Source organism: Oryzias latipes, chromosome 9 (genome assembly GCF_002234675.1).
Source record: "Oryzias latipes chromosome 9, ASM223467v1".
Taxonomy (NCBI): domain Eukaryota; kingdom Metazoa; phylum Chordata; class Actinopteri; order Beloniformes; family Adrianichthyidae; genus Oryzias; species Oryzias latipes.
This window is the reverse complement of record NC_019867.2, coordinates 14272490-14297493: the sequence shown is the minus strand read 5'-3', so window position 1 is coordinate 14297493 and position 25004 is coordinate 14272490. Positions and strand designations below refer to the sequence as shown.

Sequence of the window (25004 nt, the reverse complement as noted above, 5' to 3'; positions counted from 1 at the left end):
ATATGCAGGAAAGACTTCACAAATCTGACGAGTGCCCCCAATCACACAATAACATGAAATGGTGATTCAGCTCAGACATCCCTGTCACAATGTGAGCAAACTGTAACGTTATGAATCACTGCTTTTGCCACTTTCTAGACAGGTGTTTGACTTTGAAGGGGTTCTATTTAAAAAAAGAAAAAAAGCTAAATTGTAAAACTCAAGGGAATTCAGGTGAAAATCCACAGACACACAAACATAGACGTTCTCATCTAACAGATCTTTACCGTCTGCATTAAACGTACCGCATTACAATGGCAATCATCTAACTCTCATTCCGTCTGTATCAGCCTGCATTTGGCCTAATGATCTTGGTTGAGTTTGGGATTTATAGTAAACAGATTAGGATCAAGATGTTTAAAAATGTATGACTTAAGAGCATTTGCAAATACTCATCGACTCCCCATGATAAATTAGGGGAGCACCACTTCTCACTGCAGTTCAACCACGGCACCAGTGGGTGTGTGCGCTGTAAAGCCAAGCGGCACTACTAAACAGAAGGCATTATGGATAGCTTGACAGTCCTCTGGTCTCTGGCATACGTTCTGCATTTCCAGCCATGAAAGAAAGTCCCAATCATTATGGTTCCTACAGCTGAAATGAGCGTTTTAAAGCATGTTTTGGTGAGACTGCAACACAAATCTTTCTTAGTCATCCCATTAAATGCTTGGGTGGCACACACAGCATTAAAAGCTGCTTAGCAGTTAGTGTACATCCCTGTACCTTTCTAAATAGAAGGTTTCCGTGGCAACACAAGGAAAATATTTGCAAAACATTGTAATTCATTTGGACAAGTTAACATACGGGTCACATCACTGTTATTATGTGCTTAAAGAGTGGTGACGGAAGTAGTTAATGCATAAATAAAGCATAATACAAGTGTTTGATCTGTAATGTGCAGTAAATAATTCAAATATATACATATAAAAGTCCTCTCTCAAAATTCTAAAGCTTTTAGAAACTACTAAAAAAAACACTGCAGCAGGTCGTCATTATCACGCCCTTAAAATAAAAACCTGCAAAAGATTTTGTTTAATTTAAATAATGAGGCAAATCAGTTCACACCAGCATCTGTAAGAACCACCACTTCAAAAGGATGTTCTGATGACTGCTTTGGAACAATGCAGAAACCCCCTCTCTGCCACTAGCAAAGACGGGGTCCAGGCAACTCCACGCTCATTTGGAAGGGGTATCTGTAATCCAACAGCTACAAAAATGATCTGCATTCAGAGGAACAGTGATGTCAGTAAGAGGAGCACAATAAGAACGGATTTAATAAGGTACTTATTTTTAAAGAAGACAAATAGATATTTAAATCTTGATCATTGAAATTATTGCTTTTTTTCCAGTTCTAACAATGTGTTTGATACTGATCTTAGTTGTTTAACTCAATTGATATTCCACTTAAAATAAAGGCAATTCCATTCAGTTATGTTCTGTTCACGTTTAGTAGACTCAAGATGAAATTAAGTTTAATTTATTTTATTTTATTCCAATCCAAATGGATTTTTTAATTTAACTTTATTCAGTTAATTTTTTAATAAGTCTTATTCTGAATTATTTAATTAAAACTAAGTTGAATTTTTATCTAATTTGATTTAGTTTGATTCAATAAAGTTCTTTTTTCCAATTCACTCCAGTTCCGATCACTTAAGACTGAATCAAATCAAATTTATGATTCGCTTAAAGCAAATGAGTAAAAAGAGTGCAAAGGTTGAACATTTTTAAGAAGTTCCTGCATCAGTTTTTACAGAAACAGTGTGTCCTGCCCTCAGCAAAAATGATTGTGACGTCTACAATAAAAGACAACAGCAGGTAATAGTCTGACATGCCTGGCCATATAAAACCGGTGTATTGTTGAAAAACATCAAATCAGTGCCTAGTTACAGTAAAACGTCTCTATAACTGTCTGATAACAGAGTTTAGCAAAAGTACAAGATGTCATCTTCAGCTTTGAAACGATGTTGGTACGAGGCCAAGTTGTGTCAGACATTACAGTGCGAGGCGGTGAGCACTGGGGCCAGAGAACCGCCTTGCAGCAGACAAAGACCACTCTGTCTGGCTGCGGCTCTGCAGCAGAAGCGGCAGGAAGAGTCCTGTCATTTTCTTGCATGATGAGAATCCTACAGGTGCACCCAGTAAGTGAATGACGATGATAAGTGACTGAACATTTAATTTCAGGCTGGCATAGATGTCAATGCTCTTTCCCCAGACGGCATTAACCCCTTCAGCTACAGGAGCACGTGTGCAGCTGATTGATCCGGACGTGGCCCCTGTAGCTGTTGAACCAAAAAATGGGGCCCTTGTTTTTTTAACCATGCGATGTCGGGAAAACACATCCACCAAAACATTTAGAACAATGATAGTGTCATTTTAAAAGTAAACACAATAAAAAAAGAAGAGGCTGTTGACACAACACAATAATAGTTAATAAAAAATTAAGTGAAAATGAATATAAAATTAATAGTTAATCGTTTTTTTCTTACCAAGATGCAAACACTTTGGTATAGTATTGCTGTCTAAATGTTGAGATACAGTTTATTGCTTCTTCAGAATAAGGAAACAACCTTTATTAAAAAAAATACAAGATACTGAACAGCCGTCAAAAACGACATATTCGTCTTTTAAACATTTATCTTTTTTTTTTTAATAATGGAAAATAGTTTGGTAGAAAAAAACGAAAAAAAAAGCAAAAGAATGAATGAGATCGATATTGCAATTTAAACAAGCACAAAACAGTACAATGCCATCAATGACTCTGCAGCAGATTTAAAACAATATTTAAAATATTTATTCTTTAAACTGCATAACAATTTTAAGAAATCTACAAACATGTCAGCAATGCCTTTAAAGATCAATCCAAAGAGGATCAAAAGTTTCGACTGGGTTTAGAGTTGTGAGTAACGTGAACTAATGAACGCACTGAAATATTAAGATTAGTCTTGTAATCTCTTTGTCATCATGCTGTCATGCAGTCATTTGTAAATTAGCCTTCAACACTGCTCTCCAGTGCCTTTTGTAAAATACCTAATTGATGGGGTGGATGGAGAGGAGAGAGTGACATTCCTGTGGGGATTAGTATACCAGAATGAACGTGTTGCAGGCGGATTATCCAAGTGGCCACCCGTGGACTTCAGCTGACAAAAAAAGGTATAATCAAAATAACAAAAGGCTACTAGAGCGACTAAAACCCAGAGGTGGAATAGTCAGATAAAGACCCTAAACAGGCGGGTTCATTTGCCTTCGCAAGCAAAATACCCTGCAGTGATCTAGGAAGCTAAAGCCAAACAATGACAGACAACATAACCCTATTACACCTTTGTTCAGACTGTTTGAACCACAGAGTATTTACAGATGAAAAAGGTGTGTGTGTGGGGGGGGGGGTATGTTTTACAGAAAGATATTTTACTTGTTCTCTAGATGTAATAAAGGGAAACTGACTAAAAGGCATGCTGGATAAGAAGAAGCAAAGCAGATTTGGATTTATGTTGGTGACGCCCTCTTTTCTGGGTGTTTCTGGTTGTCCTTTAATGGCTGTTCCTCTTGTTTGGGTCTCACACAGAGCTGAGGCTGAGAGGTTTGGCAACAAGATTTAAGGTTTGTGTGAGGCTCTTAGGAAATTCCTCTCCAACTCCCGGTCCAGATCTTCCATCGTGTTCCTCTCATGATTAGCGGTAGCACAATTAGCTCCCAAAGGAGGTGCTGGAGAATCATAAAGCAGCTCTTTTCACATGACCACTGACACATCTTCACAACGGCGTCGATGGGATGCATGCTTGCTCCAAAATCCTGGGAAAAGATGGTGTCGTTTATTGCTTAAGTTGAAATTTATTGAAGACGAAAGGCAAGTAGACAGTCTGATGAAAGCTGTGGCAGGTAATTGTCATAGTTAAAGCGAACCAGATGGCAGAAACATTCTCGGGTTTTTAAGAAACTTGTTTTCACAATCTGGGATGAATTCTGGCATCAAACATGTAAGCACTGTTTCTTGGTCCACTCTGTTTTGGTTGAATGTAGTTCTGTAAACTTGATTGCCACATATCAAAGCAGTTATAACCAACGGCGCTTTGATTAAGATGGATGAAAAGAAAAAAAGACTGCAAAAAGAAATGACTAAATCCTTCGTGGAGAATCAGTTACTTAGTAAAAAAAAAAATCACTGTTGCAACATTATAGAGAGCAATTGATATGACTATTTTGTATCATATCCTTTAAGATCATTGGGATAAGAACTCTCACCGTGGAGGAGTGAGCGGACAAATGAAAGCAGAAAAAGTATGCAGTTCAAACTTATTGCTTTCATAATACTTCGTTGAACAGAGACGCCACACACTGGAGTAATTTTCTGTCTCTTTTATTTCCCAGCCAACACCCAAATGTGTGCTATTGGAGAATATTATGAAGTTGCTCGGTTTGAAGAAAAGGCCACTAGAAGATATCATGAAGGTGATGATCTTATTTAATGAAACCTCAATTGGCCGTAAAACGAGGCGTTCATGTCGAGTTGGTAAAAAGTCTCACCTTTGCTCTGGATTATTTTATCAATTTTCAGAGGATTCCAGGTTTGAGGAATGAAGCAGCATGTCTTCTTGTCTAGACTCTTCTTCCTCCTGATCATCAGAAAACTCATGGTGAATAGGGATACCATGTGACACCAGATTACGACCTGGATACAAAACAAAGCGCATACTGTTAAAAACACCAATCTCTACAACTCCTTACATCATTGCTTTACATTTTGCATTACACCTTAATAAATCATAACACACAGACTCTACATCGGCATCCTCTTGTCCACATTTTCTGCAGTTATTACCCCAGATAACCTTTGGTAACCCGGGACAAGATCTCAACCTTTATCTGTACTGGAGATCTGGCATTCCACACAGGTCTGCCTACAATCGATTATACACAGACACAAACACACCTGTGTGCCCTTTAACACTGCCACAAGCATGTTCACATTCAAAGATCGACAGATTGAGCTGTTGTTAGAAAACAAAGGAACATTTGATTTGAACTGCTCAGAGGGAGAAAAAAAACCTTTGCCTTTCCTTGATTTCTCTCCTCGCTCTGGCATGCTCTCAGTGACACAGCCTTCCACAACTCAAGGAGTTTTTCCCTTTTCTTGCTATCTTTCTTATCTCCAAAGTCCCCCCCGCTGTGAGTGATGCTTCCTGTGTTGTCACCATCAGAAACTAAACCTGCAGGGAATGAGTTAGAGAACCCCCCCCCCCCCACTCCCAGCTCTGCTTAGCAAGAAAACACAGCCCAGGGCTTGGAGGTCAGCAGGGGCTAAGCATGTCAAAGGGAAAGGCTGCAGCCCACTAAACCACTGGTGTGCTGGTATCCGATGTGGGTCAAGCTTTGTATTAGTTCGACCGTTGAGGACTCAAACTGTAAACAATGACTGAGGTGTTAGATTACTTGACCGGTGAAAGAAAGTGTAAACATACAGTAAATTGCAATGAATTCTGCATTTCTCGCGCTTTTACATCATCAGGAAGACGGCTATGTATCTGCCAGCTGCCATGGTAACCGGCCTAGGGCAGCTTAGATGTCAACATGACAATTCCTTTTGGCATTGATTCCAATTCTTTCTTCCAATAAGAAAACGACTGGATTTAATTGGACCAAACAGGGCTAGACTCAGTTCCAATGGACTCAAGGAGTGTAATGTATCATACTGTTGGGCTTCATTCTAGCCATTGTGTGTGGTAAAACACAGAACGCAGATGTTAAATAGAAGTTGGGACATAGAGCCACTTAAAGGATCGAAAGGATCGAAAAAAAATGTCTATGTTGCTGAATTTACAGTTTAAAACCAAACTGTATGTTAGAGAATTGAAGCGAATCGTAAGGAAAGTGAATCGTTGCATCCCTACTGCATTTATTTGCATATGCTCAAAAAAAAAGTGTCAAACACCTATTATGTTACATTACACCAGGCTAAGTATAAATTAACTGAAATGTTTATTTTATTACTGTTACTGGCTTATAAATAAATATACAAAATTATTTTTCTTAATTTTTTAGTTTTGCAGTTTTTTTTCAACACACAAATCATATTTAACTAAAACAAAACCGTGACCCAAAAGTCGAGGTTTGAACATTTAATATGGGGAAAGTATATCATTGTATCCCTAGTGCTGAATACTATAAATTTACATTATTCTGATCAAGCAGACAGCAATACTTTAGTGGAAAATCTACACCAATAATGAAAGAATCAGCTTGATTTTCAAAATAAAATGTCACATTTAGGATGTATTCAGACAGGTAAAATCATTTGATCTGTTCCGGACCAAAGCCTATAAAATCACGTGACTAAAGATCTCTTCTGTCAATGTCCAGGAATTACGAAGACGTGTCAAAACAAAAAGAGAATGTGGGATGTGCTGCGCTTTACAACGCTTGTTGGGATAGGTAACTTATTAAAACTTTATGTTTCGATCACCAGTTTTGAGCGTGGGGAACAACGCTTTTTACTTTTAGTACGGTGGAGATATGTTGCAAGGCGGTTACTGGCAAGGAGACGTAGCATGTGTGCTCTAACTCAGAGGAGGCTAGCAACTGCAGTGATGAGGAGACGTCGGGTATGAAGGTAGGCTGCCAAGTGTTTATGACATTGAAGATAGGAAAACAGTGAGAAGCAATGTTTGTCATGTTAAAAGTTGTTTTGATGAGCATGCATTTATCCGATCAGATTTCAATAAGTTGCTGTGTCTCATCGTTGTGCTGTTATTGCATTCTGTTACAGTTTTCAGCTGTGTTAAAATAAGCATTCTACCAAATAAACAGTTGAAACCTTTTTTTTTTGACTGATAAAATGACAAGCATTGCTTTACATTTGTCCGGTACTCCCCGGTTCCTTCATTCCTAATCTGTTTACATCACATGATCACATGATCACTGGCTGTTTCGGTCCAGTTGTTCTACACCGAGGACAGATTGTATTCAGACTGAGGAATCGCAGAGCGAACCAAAGCTCAGTGCAACTGGAAACGAAGCGAGACCCCCTCGAAAGATTGGTCTGAGAGCAGTTCCTGGTACCACAACAGGGCCCGCTTTGGTGCACTCAGACTGAAAATGTGTTACGGATTATCGGAGAAACGAACTCTCGTTCATTTTAAGCGAACCAAATTTGTCCAGGCCGAATACACCCTTAGACTCTTCTCAGGGATTCTTGTGAGCCTTGGAAGCATTTCCTCACACTTGACTTGAAAACAGAGCTAAACCCGCTCATTAACCATGCATAGTGAAGGGTGTAGACATAAGCCTTATGGCTATAAGAGCTTTCTTCAAAGGCTATTTAAGAATAAACCTGAGAGCACAGGGTTAACAGTAAAAAGTAGAGTATTTTAGGTGGCAAACTAAAACCCTTGCATGATCCTTTTAAAATGCCCCAAGACTATAAACAACAAAATGTGTGAACAAAGGCCAGACGATTGTGCATGTGTTTGAATGAATTCAAGAGAATCTTAGAAAGAGGCAAAAAGAATAACCTGCTCAAATCCTACTTTTTCACTTTGTTGAGCTACAATGTTTTCTACCAGATGGGCTTGAGTTTGGCTCTGTGCACAAGTGCAACCATTGAGAAAGTGATCGGTGGGTCAAGCCAGTAAACTCCAGCCCTATTGTCTGCAGGGGTATGACTCAGTGCGTGTGACGTCACACACACTACTCTGCGTGATGCAGGAAAGCAAAGACCACCTCACTGCAGAGCGTGTTGAAGCAATCATTGCAGGCTCATTGACAAGTTTTTCCCAGAACAGAGCGACCTCGGGGTGAATTCTCGGCTTTTATGTTTATGCTCAAACCCCCCACTTGAATATCCAGTTACATTCAACTAGTCAGTTTATTGGACAGTAAAATGCACAAGTAAAAGTCAAGAGTTTCATCTGGGGTCCGTACTATTGCTAAGTCCCAACTAGCCTATGACATCACAGAAAGGGCAAGACTAATAATGTATTCTACATGATATTTTTCTAAATATTTATGGCAGTTGATCTTACAGTACACAAAATCGCATAGCACACTAACATCCACCTGTAATTAGAATAGTTGGTTCCTGAGACGGTTGAATACTTTGAACAGTCTGTTGTCTTCTGTTCCAACAACCATCTTCATCCTGAGCCTTCTCGTTTTGCCTAATAAATCACAACAATCAGAAATGTCAGAGTGAAAATACATGGTTGGAATAATGATAAATGTGACAAAACATTTTCCCTTTGGACTGTTCGGAGGACAATGGACTCAATCCAAAATTATTTTATGAAAAAAGAACCAATCTAATCAAGTTTTCATAAGGACTTTGTGACTCTTCGACTTATTTCTTTGTTTAAATTTAATCTTCTTCTCAATTTTGATTAATTTTATTACCATGGTTCTTTTTCTATCATTCAAAACAGGTTTGGATGACTCAAAATTAGACCTTTGTATCCCCTCGTCTCTTCTGCCATCCTCATCGCTGTGGGACAGCTGGTGAACTGCATCTTGTAAGCTTCTAATCTTGGCCTTCTTTTCATTCATCACCATGACAAAACGTCGGTAAAGCTCCATCTCCAGCTTCTCCTTGTCCTGGACTTGCTGTTTGAGCCTGATAGGAAAAAGAAAAAAATTAAGATGTCTGAAAGCAAGGCAGAACCTTGCTTTATTTTGAATATCTTTAAAACCAAAATGATTCATTTGTGAAGATCCCCAGCTCTAAAAAGTTTTTTCTTAGGATGGGAACAATTGACTGCGTTTGTCGATTGTCATGTATACAATGTTTAAAGATACTTTGGATAAAAGCCCCTGCTGAATGCCTATATGTATAGAAAGCTACCCAAGACACTTTCTCACAGTCCTTACTCCTTAACTGTTCTCAGGTGTTCCTCACTCAGTCTGTGGTTCTCTGCTAACAGCATGGAGTTTTCTGCTTCTAGATCAGTGCTGCGCTGCAGGGACTGAGCTATCATCCCCCGGGTAAGCTCTACAGGGTCTGGAGCCGGCTGGAGTTCCACAGAGCCCAAATGTATCTGTAACAAGGAGCAAAAAAGAATAATAAATTTGAAGAATGTATATAAGAAGATCAAATCAGACAATTTGTTGATAATTATTTATGGGCAGGAGTTTAATGAACAGCTAAAGCATGAGATCAACTATGTGGCTTCCTTTGGTCACACCGAATTCACAGCTCAGTATAGATAAAAAGCAGTTTCCCAGAGTGGCTGCAATGTAAACAGTTTTTTTTTTTTTTAGAGACAGAACATCTGATGCCAAAATTCTAACAAAAGCACAGAAAGTCTGAGCATATCTAGTTTCCAAAATCAGATATTAGTGAAAAGTGAGTAAGCTTTTGCACCTTTCTGTCATCCTTACAGAGGTGCAAGGAATTCTGCATAAAATGTCTTTCAAGAGGGAGATTTTTTTAAGATGATGAGGTGTTTTCCTGCTTCTTGAACAAATAAAGGTGGAATTCACTGGTCACTTGTGAAGTATCTAAGTGAGACGTTTTCCTCTTGTTGGTTGCCTTATTATTTTGGATTTTTTTTTTTGTAAGAATTACTCATTTAGTTTGCATTCGGCAGTCTGATGACAAAGTCAAAGACTGTGTACAAAAAGCTTACATGAGTGGAGAAAAAGAAATACCATTGAACTGCTAAATATTCACACATTAATGCACAAATTTGAGATTGAACCAGCCTTTTTTCCCGAAAAACCAAAAGGTTATAGGGTGCTAAATCTTTACTGGGATGTACTGAGGTCACAGACTCACTGTAATAAAGCAGCCATCTTCAAAAGCTCTCATAAAATACTTGTCATTTTTTTGTTCTGGACGGATTCTGTCCTGGCAAGTCACACAGCTGTTTTTCCTTCTAAGGCTGAACTTGAACGTGTCACTGAACGGCCATGGGTTTAACACCACCCAAATACATTTGCCTCCTCAGCAGCACCATCCTTGCGTTTGCTATGTTGAAACCTGATGTCTTCTATTTTATCTGTTTCACTCCTTCATTTTCTCTTTTCTATACTGGGGACCACCCAGGATCTTAGACAGATAATGTTCCCATCGACTCTAAAACCAAAAACAGCATTGGTTTACTCATCTGTCCAGTCAAAGCTTTTCTTACTGATTGAAAAAAAAGCAATCCGGTATTAGGTGGTCCCAACTAAACAAAAAGTACAACTGAACAGATATTTGATAAAAAATTGATCTTTTGATTTTGATCCAATAGATCCAAGATAAATCAATGTCCTAATCGCTGGAGGCTGATGTCACCATCTGTTTGCATTTGTGCAAAGCTGCACAATTTGTGAAGAGTAAAAACTTTAAAAGCCTTTGATCTTTCCTTTAAGCTAGCTTCTGACTGGATCTGAAAGTCCTCTGCTTGTTGCTATCTGCTCCCGTATCTCCGTGCTCCTGAGATGGCTTCTATGACAATAAATCAGCCACAGGAAAATGTTTTCTGGCAAACCTTTGAAATCTCCGACATGCTGAACACGTTCATATTTTCTGACTTCAAAGAATTCTCTAATGTCCCACATTAACAGCACAAACATCCATCTTTAATAATGAATGGGTCCTAGTCAATCTCTCCTTTACTCACTGACACGGTTTGGGAGCATAAATCTTCCTAATCGACACACGACTGGTTCAAGACACCAGAAACAGATATCTAAGCTGCTGGAGGCACAAGCTCTATTTACTGAATTAACACTGGAAATGAAACTCAGCTGTTGTTTGTTTATTCAAGTTCCTGCAGCCATTTAAATACTAGCAGTAGGTTTTTTGAGGAGGCCTAAAATTTACAATTGCTGCAACAGAAGAAGAAGAGTTCCACAAAACATGCAAGAAATCTTAATTTCTTTTGCCAAGCGACAAGCTAATTTCAAGTAAAAGTTTGAGAGGAATGTTTTATTTAGGTATTTATATGTAGGAAAGTTGATGGAGCACTCCAGATTCCTCCTCTCTCTTGGGACCAAAAGATAAAGTTAAAGGTCACTTGGCATGCTGGTGCCAACCTCGGCCAAGGTGTGGGAGGTCAAACTGTTTGTGATGACCCACTGTCACATTTATCTCCCTCGAGAATATCGTGCACGGAAACCCTTTTAGCCCTCTATCACAATTAAACCCAAAGTACAAACATGCAAACACAAGCAAAATTCAGCTGAAATGAGATGAGTGACCTACAATATCAGAGTTCGTGACCTAGACGGTTTACAATCTTCTGTACAACATCCTACACACCCACATGTATCCTTAAGTGTGAAAATAAAATCTCAAATGTGTCTGACATGACAGTGTGGTTCCTTGTGTGTGGTCTAATTGTTTGTTTGTGTGCCTGTGTGTGTCTTCAGACAGTCAGACCAGAAGGTCAAATGTTTTGACATTAGGTATGCAGGTCCCAGTGAAAATGATACCACAACATGCTGTGAGAGCAGAAAACACAAAGCTTTTGTTACCACACCTAAACCAACATGTATTCCCCAAACTATCGACGGAATACGTTACCGATGAGAAAATATGATGGAAATCGTGAACATTTTTGACAGCACTCACTAAGGTCATACACAAACACAAAGCTTATGCCTCAATAAATGTTTTCTAGTTGAAATATAATGTCATCAAAATGAAAACATAAAAGAGGGACTTTTCTGCTCTCTGCCACCGAGTATCTATTGTTTGCAGAGGACCAGGGAAGTGAGTGGGTAGTGGGTGAGGGCTACAGGGACAATGACAAAGGGGCAGTATACAAGATTGGGCAAGCGTGGGATAGATGGGCTAAAAAAAAAAAAAAAGAGATTAGCCCGTAGTATAAATTCCCTCATGGGCGGCGAGGAGGCGTGAGGGCGGATAAAGCGCAGGAAGTGAGGGGCGACAGTGTACCATTGATAAGACAAACCAATGCATGAGCAGTGGGCAGTCTCCAGAACTGAACAATCCCAAGAATAGACAAAGTGGTGAACATGTTTTAATGTGGAGGATTTTGGTAACAAACATGTCCAAAAGATGACTGTAATGCAACAAAAGCAAATAAAAACTGTAGATCTTTTTGATGCCGGCATAAAAGATGGTGGAAAAGGCTTCAACTTGTGCCACTATTTTTCAAAGCTAGTATTCAATTTGAGTGCTTTTATTGCCTGTTATTCTGCTTTAATTGATTCCTTTTCTTCTGTCTCAAGCACTCAAAGGCATTTAGTGTTATTATTATAGTGCTTTAGAAAATCAGCTTTGTTAAGTTGAATTAGGTCTTTTTTGTGAACAGCATCACTGTAAATAATTAAAAACAGTTGTGGTGAGCTTCAGGATTCAGGATAAGTTTGAGCAGATGAGTAAAACACTGATGTGTTTTATGTTTGTGATCAGGAAATTAGCTCACTGAGGTCTCCAGCAGTGGAGCATGATACAGGTCGCAAATGTCACTGCAATAGATCACATCCTCCTCTTCTGATTGAAAGCATCTCAGAAGAAGTCATGGTTAAACTGTAAATGGATGCAAATGATGTACTTAAGTAATCCTTAATTAATTCCTGACTCTTTATGGGTTATTGCATGAAATATTACAATGTATGTCGAGATGTTTTGGCCTTTACTACCAACACAAACTAGGATGTGGCTTTGCACTTACTACACAATCTAACAGGTACAACCCAATAGCTCTGCCATAAATTTTACTTTTCAAACTCTCAACTTCACATATTTAGAAAGTAGATTATTTTTATTTACAAGTAAAAATATAATTAGCAGAATACAGAAAATATTGCATCAAGAGGGGGTTCTAACATGTTCAGCCCCTCATTCATCTTAAAATGGCCTCTATATCAAAGTTTAAAACGTGGTATAGTCGTTTGGGCTCATTGGTCCTTGTTTGGTTAAAAAATAATCAAGCAAAGCATATAGACACAAACAAGGAGGGAATTGGTTTTAGATTGGACTGTGAGGCCATCAAAAAGTGAAAGCGTCATGCAATATGGTTCTCCTATACCGAGCAACACTGCAAAACTAAAAATAAACAAAATTTCCAGTTTAGTTTAAGTGCAAATCTGGTTTTGATTGAAAAATTACACTTGGAGGATGAAGACATGTCCATACTTACGTTTTATAAGATCAAATTAGTCCAGGTTATTTAAGCCTTAGTAACATTTCAGGTGGTGACAGGTGACGCACCTGCCTTATTGCTTTTACTTTAGTCTTTGACTTGACAGTACGTTGTGTGTACCTTCTGTGTCCCATTAATAAAAATGTCCACTGTGTTAAAACCGCATGAATGAATCTGCAGGAAATGCATTACTAAGCACTTTGCTACCTCCAATTCAAAATTAAATGCCCTCAGATGGTCAGTATAACCTTTACTGTACACGCTCCACAGAAGCATTACAAGTGTTCTTTACAGTGTTCTTGTCTGATCAGTTGCATAAACAGACATTGTCTGACGTCATATTTACATTAACTCTGCTAGAGTGATGTAAAATAAAAGTGCACCATTGCAGATTACTCATAAAGTAAAAGTCTGGGTAAAACAATAATTCTGAAAAACAACTGTGAAAGTTTGTTGCCCTTTGTGATAAATGCAACATCGTTTATGGACATGTCATCATACTTTAATAGGACTATGTGCTGTTGAGTGGACACTTAAATCGATAAAATAATACAGATGTTTTTGGTGTTTCACATCTTGTGAGTTTTTTTCAAAAACAGAGGACATATATAAAGAAAATTAAGTTCAAGCTTAGATTTCTGAGTGTTTCTTTCTTCAAATCATTCTGAATCAGGAGCAGATGAAAGAATCCCATTTAAAAAAACTTGTAATTCTGTCGTAGAAGCTAAAATAGTAAGCCACAAGCTCCCTGCTCCGCACCATTTTGATATATCCACTTGCAGACAAATAGATTAATGTACGTCTTATTTTTCCTGAGGGGCTGTAAGGTAGCAGGAGCCTAAATTAACCACTGCAGAAACTATGTCCTCGAAAACAACTAAAGTTTTTTGATTATGGGTAAAAACAGGATAATCCTAATTAAAAGACCACTGGGAACGGTTTTACAATAGATCAAAAGATGATTTGAGTGGGACTTTCACAGAGCAATTTAATGGAAAAAATTGTGCTTATTTCAGTTTCCAACACAATGTTCTTAAATTTAAAAAACTAATTTTGTAAAGGTTTAAAAATGTACAATTTGAAGGTTCACTTTGAATTGAAATATTTTTGAAATGCTTTATGAACTTTAAGAGATTTTCTTTTTAAACCAAAACAGATTAATACCTAGTTATCTTTGGAGCGATTCTTCAAGAAGTTTGGAGTTAATGTATTATTACAAAATACCTGTTTAGTATTAATCTATATTCAATAGTTTTCATTTTATTTACTGCAAAATAAAATACTAAGGACTTGGTCGAAAAAATATAATATTTTTTCACCTGTTTTGTGAGGAATCCCTTGTTTTTGACAGTAAAATGATTAGTTTTCATTAAATATGAGAATTTAGAACTGAAACAAGTTGCTGAGGTTTAGTACATCACACGTTGAAAGCCATCTAATGATATTGTAACTTAATACTAATGATCAAGGCTTTACAATGTAACCAGTATTACCTTAACAAGGCTATAAGTTTTAGTAAATTGATTTGGATGAACTAGAAAATGTCAAAAAATTGTATATACATATATATATACAGCACCAGGCAGCAGTCACAAACTGCTTTACAAGAGACAGTCGATCAGCCAGTGACCCCAAGATTTCAGCTACGTCATAGCCAGCCAACGTGGTGACAACTTTAGAGAGAAAGGATTTAAATCAGCAGGATAGACCCTAATTAGTCACTAACCTTTAATTAAACCTTCTCCATCAAAACCCGGGAAAATTACCAATTAGCGTATCCCGTCAGTCTTTCAGTCTGAAAAAGCTACAAGACTGAACTAATCAGATTATGTAGCGTCAAAAAGATCAAACTAAAAGCAAAATTTTAAAAAATGTAAGTGGCAAGTGAATTTGCATTTTTGTGAACTGCGTCATTATCATTTTAAATTGTAAAAAATCTCTTGATCTTCAGATATTCCAAGTCATAGTTATTGTGACTTAATTAGCAAAATCCGTCACAAGGTGGAGAAAGAAAAATTAACATCAAATACCTTATTTGAGGAGTTCATTTGTGAAATTACTGCATTACATTTTTTCTGAACCATATTAAATAACAGACAAGCATACATGAATATAATAATCTACTAAATGCTACTGTTGTAACACATATTTAAACTTCAATATGCAACCATTTGAAGAGATAATGAAAGCCAGGACAGGCTGGAGAAGAGGAGGAAGGAGGCCTAATCAGGTGTTTTTTAAGATTGCAACATGGGGACAGCCCTGACCATAAATCAGGATTTTATTGTTTCTACAGTGTTCCTAACCTCCTGGCCTTCTTTCTCTGGTCAGCTCTGTTAAAGCAGCGTCCCAGGACCCCAGGTGACCTGACCTCTAAAAGCAGCAGCCCCCTCAAACAGTTTGAAAGAATAACATCAAGGTTCCCTGATTGAACCAGGACCTGTCTTTTATCAAAGGTGCCACTCGCTGTGAACCATCTTCAGTGTTACACAGGAACATGAAAACATGTTCAGCATCGACTGCAAATATTTACACAAGATTCCAATGAACACCCTACTTAGATTTATTTTGTTTATTGGCTTCAGATTATGTTACTATAATACTGCAAAAACAGGCCCCCTAGATATATAAAATAATATTTTAAAAAAATAAAAATAAATTAGAAAAAGAAATCTGCTAGTTGGGCAAGAAAAATAGTCCTACTAAGGATACCTAATTCAAGAAAAAAATTCTAGTCACTTAGACATGTTTTCTTAAACTAAGATTATTTTGCCTTTGAAAAACTTCTATGACAATATAATTTTTCTTGTAAGGCAGAAAAGCATCTTTTTACTTTCTAAAGATGCCGTTTTTACAGTGTGGATGGCCAAAAACAGACTCACTGACTGCTTTCAGCAGCTTTTTCTGACACTGGCCTGAAGGCGGCGAGACCTTTATTATTCTTTGTAAAGCATGGAGTCCATAAAGCTTATCTTTTAAACTGCCCCACCATAAAAGAAAAAAAGGCTTCCTTTCCATTTCTGATGGACGTTGTTAGAGGCATTTGTCCTCGGGGAATTGTTATAACAGGAAGGGGCACACCGTCATGTGATTCGAAAGTGAAGTAATGACACATCTAGACCACTAATCTAAAACACTCCCGGCCGCTCCAGTCTGATGTTTCAAAGCTGCTCCAGTTAAGCTTAATGTGCCAAAGGAAATGAGCCTAAACATGTTTGCAAATGACTGTTACAAAAAGCTGTAACATCATGAATAAACCCATAGCTGTAAACATACACTTATCACAGTCAACTAAAAAAAATTCAATGAACCTGTTTATCTTTAATCTTAACTTAGAAGGTTAAGGTGGAAGAATGTGGAAGTTTGAATTTTATGACCAAAGACTTTCTTTACGAACAGACTGTTAGATGTCAAATATACTAACTTTTGTGTTGATATTTCAAAGATTTTGGCTGTGTGGGAATTTAGGATTTCATTCACATTGTCAGCTCCACATAGATTTACAAATACCTCAAAATACATTAAAAAAGGATATATTTTACTGGTTGTTAAGGACGAAAAATATCTCATTGTACTTCATTCAAATATATCACAGGTTTTGATTTCATTGACTCCAAATGTAGCAAACATTCATTATCATGCATCTGGGATGTAGAGTGGTCAACCTCTGATTCAAAGTACACATATCCGGTTCCCGCCCTGCCTACCCATGTGTCAAACTGTCCTTGGGCAACACATTGAAGCACACTTTGCTCCTGGTGGTTGTAGGTTAACGCCAGTGTTAGGCAGAAGAGCCGCCATCAATGTGTGAATGAGTGTGTGAATGGGGCTGTGACTGTAAAAGGCTATAAAAGCATTCGTTATTTGCCATTTACCACAAGGCATTATTTGGAAATTCTTCAGAAGAGATTTCAATTAATTATTATAGGTCTATAATCACCTCAATATAACCTGATGAAAGCAACTACCATGATGCCAAATGCAATGTTTTTAATTGCCATAGTTTTGGTAATTAGTAAAGTTTGACAAAGTTTTTGACAAATTTTGATCTGCAGGGGAGACTTAAACATAATATTTTAGTAAATATAGATTATGCTCAGGGGTTGTTTACTGGACAAAGTATGTTTTAGGATGCACTTAAATGCTTTGGCCAGCTATTAAATGAATGCACACATGTTCATCTCTGCGAGCAAAATATGAAAAGTAAGACACAGTTTAGGAAATGTAGTAGAATCTCTAAGCTGGCAGCAATTTTTAAAACATTTTTATTTTCTTTAGATCCATGCCAAAAGCACCCCTCTGATTTATCTCGGTTCAGTGTTACTTCTGTGTACTCAAAAGACGTGTTCTTCATCTTAAAATAGGTAGGGGGAGAAGCAAAACAAGAGAATAGCCTTTCACAGATACTTAAATATGATGTTTGGATGCATTTATGGAAGGTGTGTAATCATCCTCTATATTTTTCTATATTCATTCTGGATCACTAAATGATATTTTTATGTTGCTCAAGCCTCAAACTCAGCATTTAGCTTCTGCTGTGCTGAAATTTCACAGCTAGCCGTTACATCTTTAGCGATGTTCACACCAGACACGTGTTCGAGAATGCGCTCAGTGATCATTCCATACTAGCGAATGTTCACCACCTAGAGTTGAAAGAGGCTTGGTGCCAAATGTCAAAGTGGTGCGAATGCTGATTTTTTTCTTCACTTTTTCTTTCACAGCTCTATTCCGATATATGACGGACGAGGTGTCATATAATTCCAGCCGGGCAAAAACCGCAATTTCTCCCTGACTGTTCAAAGTTCAACTGGTTTAACTTACCGTGTTCAATGGCCACACGTTATGTGCGCACAGCTTAAAAACATTCGTAGAGCTGTGCCTAGCGATGCATGAACACGAGACTTTTAAATTTGGAAACCCATAGCGCGCACATAGACTTTTTATTAAAAGTGATTGCTTGAACGCGCATTGCTGAGGGCGGTGTTGTCATGATTTCACAAGGATGAGGAACCCAGATGCTGCAACCCAGAAGGAAGACAGGTAAGTGGAGGATGAGAAGGGATTTATTGTTTGCTCCAGATGTGAAGATGGCTGGTTTGAGGAGTGTCCAGGTTAGACGTGGCTGTGGCGTGGCTGGAGGGTCTTGAAGCGGTTAGCGGCTGCCGAGAGTTTCCGTGCTCCTGAGGCGTAGAATGGAAGGACCGTGCTGCCGTCACTCGTGAGCGGTAGGATCCATAAGGGGTAGCAAACTGGCGTCGAGTAGTGGCGTTGATCTCCTTTTGAATCCACAGAAGATGATGAGGAGAGTGATGGCAGCTGGTGGCAATCAGGAACATTAGGGCAGAGCTGGAGGGGGGAGGAGACCGCCAGGCACCGTGACAGGTGTGACCATAGCCTCAAGATGACGGAGCCTCTGAGAAAACCATGTGCTCTCTGTGAGTGAGTAAATCACATAGAAGCTAAGGTAGCCCTGTCATGCATCTTTTAAATACTTGAAATATTCTAAATGTACCCAATTACGTGAACTACTTTCTACAATAAAACACCTTTCAATATCAACAGGCCTTGGACACTAAACTGTATTTTGTTTTGCGTTCAGTCCTGTTCATCACAGCTAACCCAAGCAGTTTTCAGCAGATGTTTTTCTCTCACCGTGTTGTTGTTACAGATCTTCTGGTATGAGAGATACCGATGATCTGGAGAGATGTCAAAGGAAAACGCCTTCTTGTCCTCTCCTCTCCTCTTTCCTTGTTCCATGCCTGTTTTTGTTAGAGCTTGAAGAAGATCCCTGACGTACCGCTCCCTTACAATTCCCCTGTCGCTGGCCTCCCTTGTTAGATCATCTTCTGAAACTGAAAACATGAAATCCAAGTGAAGCAAGTCATTCAACAAAAAGAGACATTTTTACAAATATACAACAAGGCTGTCATTAAAAAAAAAAAAAAAAAAAACGATCTAAAGTTTTGTTTATCGTACACTGCAGATTTGAGAGAAGCAAAGGGTACAGAGGTTTCGGAGGACTGCAGGACAAAACTATAAACATTAATTATGTAGTAACACACGGGTGCATGTGAAAGCGGATTTGCAGAGAAGCATACAGAGAAACCTAGAGGGATGTCATCAGCTGTTGCACAGCTGCTCACTAAAGCTTGAAAGTCCCAATTAGCACATCAAACGCAGAAACAGTGCTGACCCAGAAGCCCACACAGAGCTGTCACAGACCCATCTCTACCTGTCAACCCTGCAGATGGGCATGCAGCACTTATATTCCAGGTGTCCCTCTAAGAATACAGCTATGTGCATATGCGACCGCGCAGACAAAAACACACACAAGCACACAGGTCGGCGTGGAATACACAAAGAGAGGCCTTGTAGAATGTAATCTGCTTCATACAGCTGTAAGCTGCAGCACAGGAGCGAAGACCCCAGTGCTGGAACAAGGTCACTGGTGTCCAACCAGCCGGGGGACCTGAACAGTTCAAATATTATGAGACGGGGTCAGCCAGGTGCCTACAGGTGACAGCCTGATGAGTGGTACACATAGTCACAATGGTCAAAAGAACGTTCTCCTCAGATTACGTTTAAACGTAGAATAGGGGGAAGCTAACATGGATTAAAATCAGGGGTGTCAGGCGTGCTCAGGGGGCCAAAATCCAAAAACACGCTAAAGAGCGCAGGACGTACAGGATAAGCTTTTATTGAAGAGACTGGAGCTAAACTTTTAAAACGTTATTTTTTTTTAACATAAATGTGAAGAAAAAAAATAGACTGAAAATATTATTCCGGAAAAAAACAACTTAAACCGTAGATAACTTATATTTTTCTCTCCGTAAAAATATATCCTGTCAAAATTAAACAAGTTAAAAATAAAGAAACGTTAAAAGAAAAAAAACATTGAAATTTCTTTACTCCTATATCATTTTATATTAAAAAAACTGACATTTTAAATATACCAAAAGATTTTGCTCTCCAAAAAAGAAATCCGGTCAAAATTACACAAATTCAAAATAGGAATATGCTGCACAAGCCTTGAAATATAAATGAAATCTGTGCTATTCAGCAATAAATCAAATTGTGTTTTCTTCGCTCTTGGGAAGCAACTCAAAATTCCTTTTTGTTCTTCAAAGTGCCCAAAGCTCCGTGGAAACTCAGTGTGCCCAGCTTCTCAGCAAACTGCGTATTTGATTTTGTCTCAAAGCACCGTCCTATTCTTTCATTACAGCCACATTCACTCCACAAATTAGACACGGGTTCACCAGTAATGTCAGTAAACAGTTATTCTGCCTCCAATCGGTTTTTAAAGGCTCTGTTTCCAGAATCAACTTTTTCTCTTGGGCATCGTGAGGGCTAGCGGAAGTGTTTATTAGGGCTGCTGAAGCGCTGCATTATGGGATCTGTAGGGAATATGTTATCAGCGCTACATTTCACTGGGCTACTAATAACAATAATATAAAATGATTTCGTGGGCCAGACAAGATTACAGGGCGGGCCGGATGTGGCCCGCGGGCCTTGACTTTGACACGTGGTTTAAATAGATAACGCAAAAAATCTAACAATCTTTGACTTACCTTCTCCAATCCATGCTGAGCTGCCATCGGTGAGGGCTAAGGTGAAGCCAGCACCCAAATCCACAGCCCAGTCCACCCGCAGGAAGAAATCTAATCCTGGATTAGAGTTTATGGTAATTTGGCGAACTGTTCCATTCATTTCTCGTGGATGTTGCTAGAGCCTGCAAAATTAAATAAAAAAACACTACTTCAGAATAAAAAAAATTGGATTCCAGTAACAACGTCTCCCACATTACTTACGTCTTTTTTTTTAAGCCGTTTGCAAGAATCAGAGACCTCCCATGAAGAAAACCTTAATTTCTGCTATATAAAACTTGCAAGGTTGCTTTTATTCTGCAGTTGCACTAATGTGTTTCGTTGTTTGCCAGATTTGCTATTAAAGTGCATGAATGTGTCTTCAGTGGGGTCCTGAGTCAGTCTGGCCACATGGAGATTAACACGCTTCAGCACGTTTTTGAGACCGCCATGCCGACCACCAGCAAGGAACTTCCATGCTTACGACAAAAACACAGGACGTTCAACAGAAAAGTACAAGTAGCTTCTACAATAAAGGAAATTGAGTCTTTAATCTCAATATCTACATAAAGTAAAAGAAAGTCTTTATGTCCTGCAAATATCAAAGATGTGCTGCAGTAACAGCTATTTTCCTCCTTGACAATGTCAGATTAATGCAAACTAAGCAAAAGCTGTGCAATTGAAATTTATTGAAGAACTTCAAGCTGGGAAATTATCATCTGAAAAAGTTTGGTGCCAAGCACCCCAGAGAACTCATTTCTATTGAGTGGATTTTTTTTTTTTGTCTTTTGGATGCAATTCCTCTAGGGTCAAGACAGCTGGCCAGGCACACAGTGTTCCTCTTCACAAATTGCTGAAGAAACTTTTACTTGAGCAGTGATGGTTAGTCCAGAACATGTGATTACTACTTCCACAAGACGTGTGGGGCGAATTAGACAGCTTCCCTACTTAAACATAGGGTCAAAAAGCATGGAAACAGAGGAAAAAAGGACATTTAAATTAGCAGTTAGTCCTGCTGTGAAAAAAGATGAGTGCAAATGGATATTGTGCTGAGTTATGACCTGACAGCGTGTTTTTTTTTGTATTACTGGTTATCTGTCATATACAGTGGAAGAGAAGGTTCAAGGTTACTACCTAAAGAGACAGTTAAAAGGGCGATCAGACAGAAAAACTTGAATGTTCACTAACATCTGACCTCTCACACGCACATTGAAAGGTGCAGTAGTTTTAGGTTGACCCCCTTGTGCTTCAGGGGCGGGGGATGAATAAGGTAGCTGAAGGCATCAACTTTAACCTCATAAAGTGAACTCAGCTACTCATTAGTTACTGTAACATCTGTTGTGCAGGGACGATGACCCTGTGGTAATGACAGAAGGGAACTTCAATTAAATAAACAGCACTGTGTGTCAGGAGAGGAGAGCTGCACAAAATCAAAGCTAATTTGTAAAAACTCACTGTCAGCATCTGCTTAGTTCTTCAGCCTGCACAAAACCCCTAAAATGCTTAAATCATAAACCAAACTCCTTTCTAGCCTTGACACATGAACATATGTTCCTGTCCTCCTCCAAAACCGTTTCATTTGCATTTTTCTACTTCTAAAAATATTATAAAGCAATGGTGTTAATAATTTGTGGCACTTAAGAGTCCTTAATAAACTATTTATAAGACATTAACAAGCACTAGTAATGTTTTTAGTTAGCTGCTTATAAGTACATTAATTAGCATTTATAAATGTCTTACAACTGACTAATAAGTTTAAATAAGCTGTTTATAAATACATTAAAATATTCCTTAATAAACTACTTATAAGACATTAACAAGCAAGAGTAATGGGGTATTAAGCTGCTTATAAATACATTTATTAGCATTTGTTAATCCTATTCACAAGCTATTTATAAATTGCTTGTGTTAAAAGTAGAGAAGTGCACGAATTAAAAGTGCAGGAATCAGCTTTGAGAAAGCAAATTTTGTGAGAAAGCAGTGAGAAAGTCAGGGTGAGGTGAATGTATTTGCCAAGATACAAATTCGACAAATTGTGTCAAATTGATATTTTTAAAACACAAGCAAATGGAACTTAAAACAGATTGTCATGTTGTTCGCTGCTGCACATGAGGTACAAGGCAGCCAAACAGAAAACATCAAATACTTCTTTCCTCCACAATATGAAGATATTCGTTTGTTTCTACGACTCCATTCAAGGGTCATCAAGGTGTGATTTAGATTCAATTTTTTCATGGCAGATGCTCTTCCTGATACAAACCTCTGCATTTATATGGACTAGCTCAAGGAAAGACTGGTAAGTGCCCCCATGTGGCTGCAGTAACTTTCACCACCTGGTAGTCCCAATTGAAAACCAGGGCAAACCCTACATAGATTCCAAAATCAGGAATAGTTTAAAAGCCACATCCATCTAGGACAAGTATTAAAAACCACGCAAAGCACACTTTCTTCTACAGCAAACAAAGTTAAGTTTTAAGAAATGTATTAACTCGCTGGATTTAGATCTGTAATCACATCTCTATGCTCCTCTAAATGGCATTTTGTATGTTTTTATTTAAATATTTTATTTGTTTATTGTATTTTACTATTTATGAAAATTTTCTATTTAGTTTTAAGTGTTGAATTTCTTAATAATTTGGGTTTCAATTTAATAACTTTAATTAACTCAATTTAATTTCAATAACTTTTGAAAAAAGAATTATGTTTAACTGATTAAATTTAGATTGGGTACAAGCAAAATGGCGAGAGAAGTAAGAAAAATATTATCCAGTAACAGAACAACCATGGACAAAACATGCCATAAATAATAACTCTTCGTTAAGTCTTAGTATCTTGAGCCACAGAAATAGGAAAACAAATATAAAGATGTTACAGAAGCTAATTCTGATCCTTCTGTGTCCTTCCTAATTTGTTACTCAGTTATCTGCAAATCTTCACAGCTGTGCCATTTTTTTTTCTTTCTAGCATTAAAAGTTTAGACTCTTGTTGTTTATATAATTTTGACTTGTCTTGTTTTATATAATTTTCTTGTTTGATATAATGTCTTGTTTTGTGTTATTTTGTTACTCTACACTTGCTTTCACATGTCCAAAATAAATATTTTTGAACTTGAAATACGTTATTAAAATATAATTTGGTTTAAAGCTATCAGCTCTGTATTGACGTAACACATCGACACTGTGTTGACCCTCACGTAAACTTGATTTTGACACTATCCAAATTTTTTAAATAAAGGTTAACCAGGAAAATAATGTTGGAATACTCGATTATCAGATACCTTCAGACAGAAAGGAGCAAACAACTTTAATCAAACTTTTAGTAAAAGTTGGATGTCATAAAATACTTCAAAAACAATATTTACAACATTAACAAATATGTCAATAATGCTGATTCTGTATCCTCAGTAATTATTTATTTGAAATATTCTGAACAAATATTTCCCAAAAATTTATATTACAATTTGACAAAATAAAAACAGTATCCAGCAAACTACACACCAAATCGAGTGAGGAGAAACGTGAGGCTGTTTACACTCGTACACCAGAAAGGTTATTTATGTGTGGTTTACAGTCTGACAGCTTTCCTCTCACATAAAGAGCTCTCTAGGAGTTGCCTGGAAAGGAAGGGTCGAGGGGGAATTACAAAACACATTTTAAATGCAACCAAGATGCTGTGTGGCTCTTTAAAGGGAGGAGCCTTTATTGTGAAAAACTGTCTGAGGGAAGTGGACCGCAAACATTTGTTCCACATAATCAATGGAAGAAAGAACAGTAAATAAATTGCTGAAATCAATCTTCAAATCAACTAATTTACTCTTATATCAGCACTAAATTTGCTCCTTTATGTGTATATATCAAAAGTAAAAATATATTCTAAAATAAAAGTACTTGCAATTAGTTTACTTTAAGAAAAAATATAATTCTGTAGAAAACTCGTTTTATTTTTTACAACTGTTATATACTGTTGCATCTTTCCGGTTTTCAAGGTGTTTGGAGTTCATGTAAAAGCCCAAAAATAGCCACGTGGAAAGATTTGCAGCAAGGTTACTGCAAATTTAGCTCAGTTTGAGTTTCCGGTGGGGTTGTTATTCGAAATGAATTCAACAAGATCTTTAATAAAAATGAGGCAGCAAAGTCACAACTCTTTCTAAAAACACTTACGGCACGCTGGGAGTCTAATGCTACGATGTCCAAATGAAGAATTCTTTGAACTAAAAACTAAGAATGCATTTCTTCGTTTAGACAGCTTTGACACCAGCGGTTTTCAATTCCTTTGATTTTAGCCAATCAGAGGCGAG

The 25004-nt window shown here is 37.8% G+C and overlaps 1 protein-coding gene across 3 annotated transcripts; it reads right to left on the bottom strand.

Annotated features, from left to right (window-relative positions):
- Positions 1-1858: 1858 nt before the first annotated feature.
- On the bottom strand, positions 1859-24983 carry LOC101159022 (DNA repair protein XRCC4). Of its 3 annotated transcripts, none has more exons than XM_004072439.4 (8): positions 24868-24982; positions 20693-20853; positions 18777-18976; positions 8893-9059; positions 8474-8638; positions 8089-8189; positions 4561-4705; positions 1859-3828 (listed from the first exon to the last, which is right to left on the bottom strand). In XM_004072439.4, the coding sequence occupies exons 2-7, from the start codon at positions 20829-20831 to the stop codon at positions 4581-4583; spliced, it is 897 nt and encodes a 298-aa protein (XP_004072487.1). In that variant the 5' UTR covers positions 20832-20853; positions 24868-24982; the 3' UTR covers positions 1859-3828; positions 4561-4580. The 3 variants fall into 3 exon arrangements, with proteins under 3 accessions (XP_004072487.1, XP_023814296.1, XP_020561655.1); XM_023958528.1 differs by lacking the exon at positions 24868-24982 and adding an exon at positions 20933-21204; XM_020705996.2 differs by lacking the exon at positions 1859-3828 and adding an exon at positions 4378-4467 and having other exon boundaries at positions 24868-24983.
- Between the last annotated feature and the right edge of the window lie 21 nt (positions 24984-25004).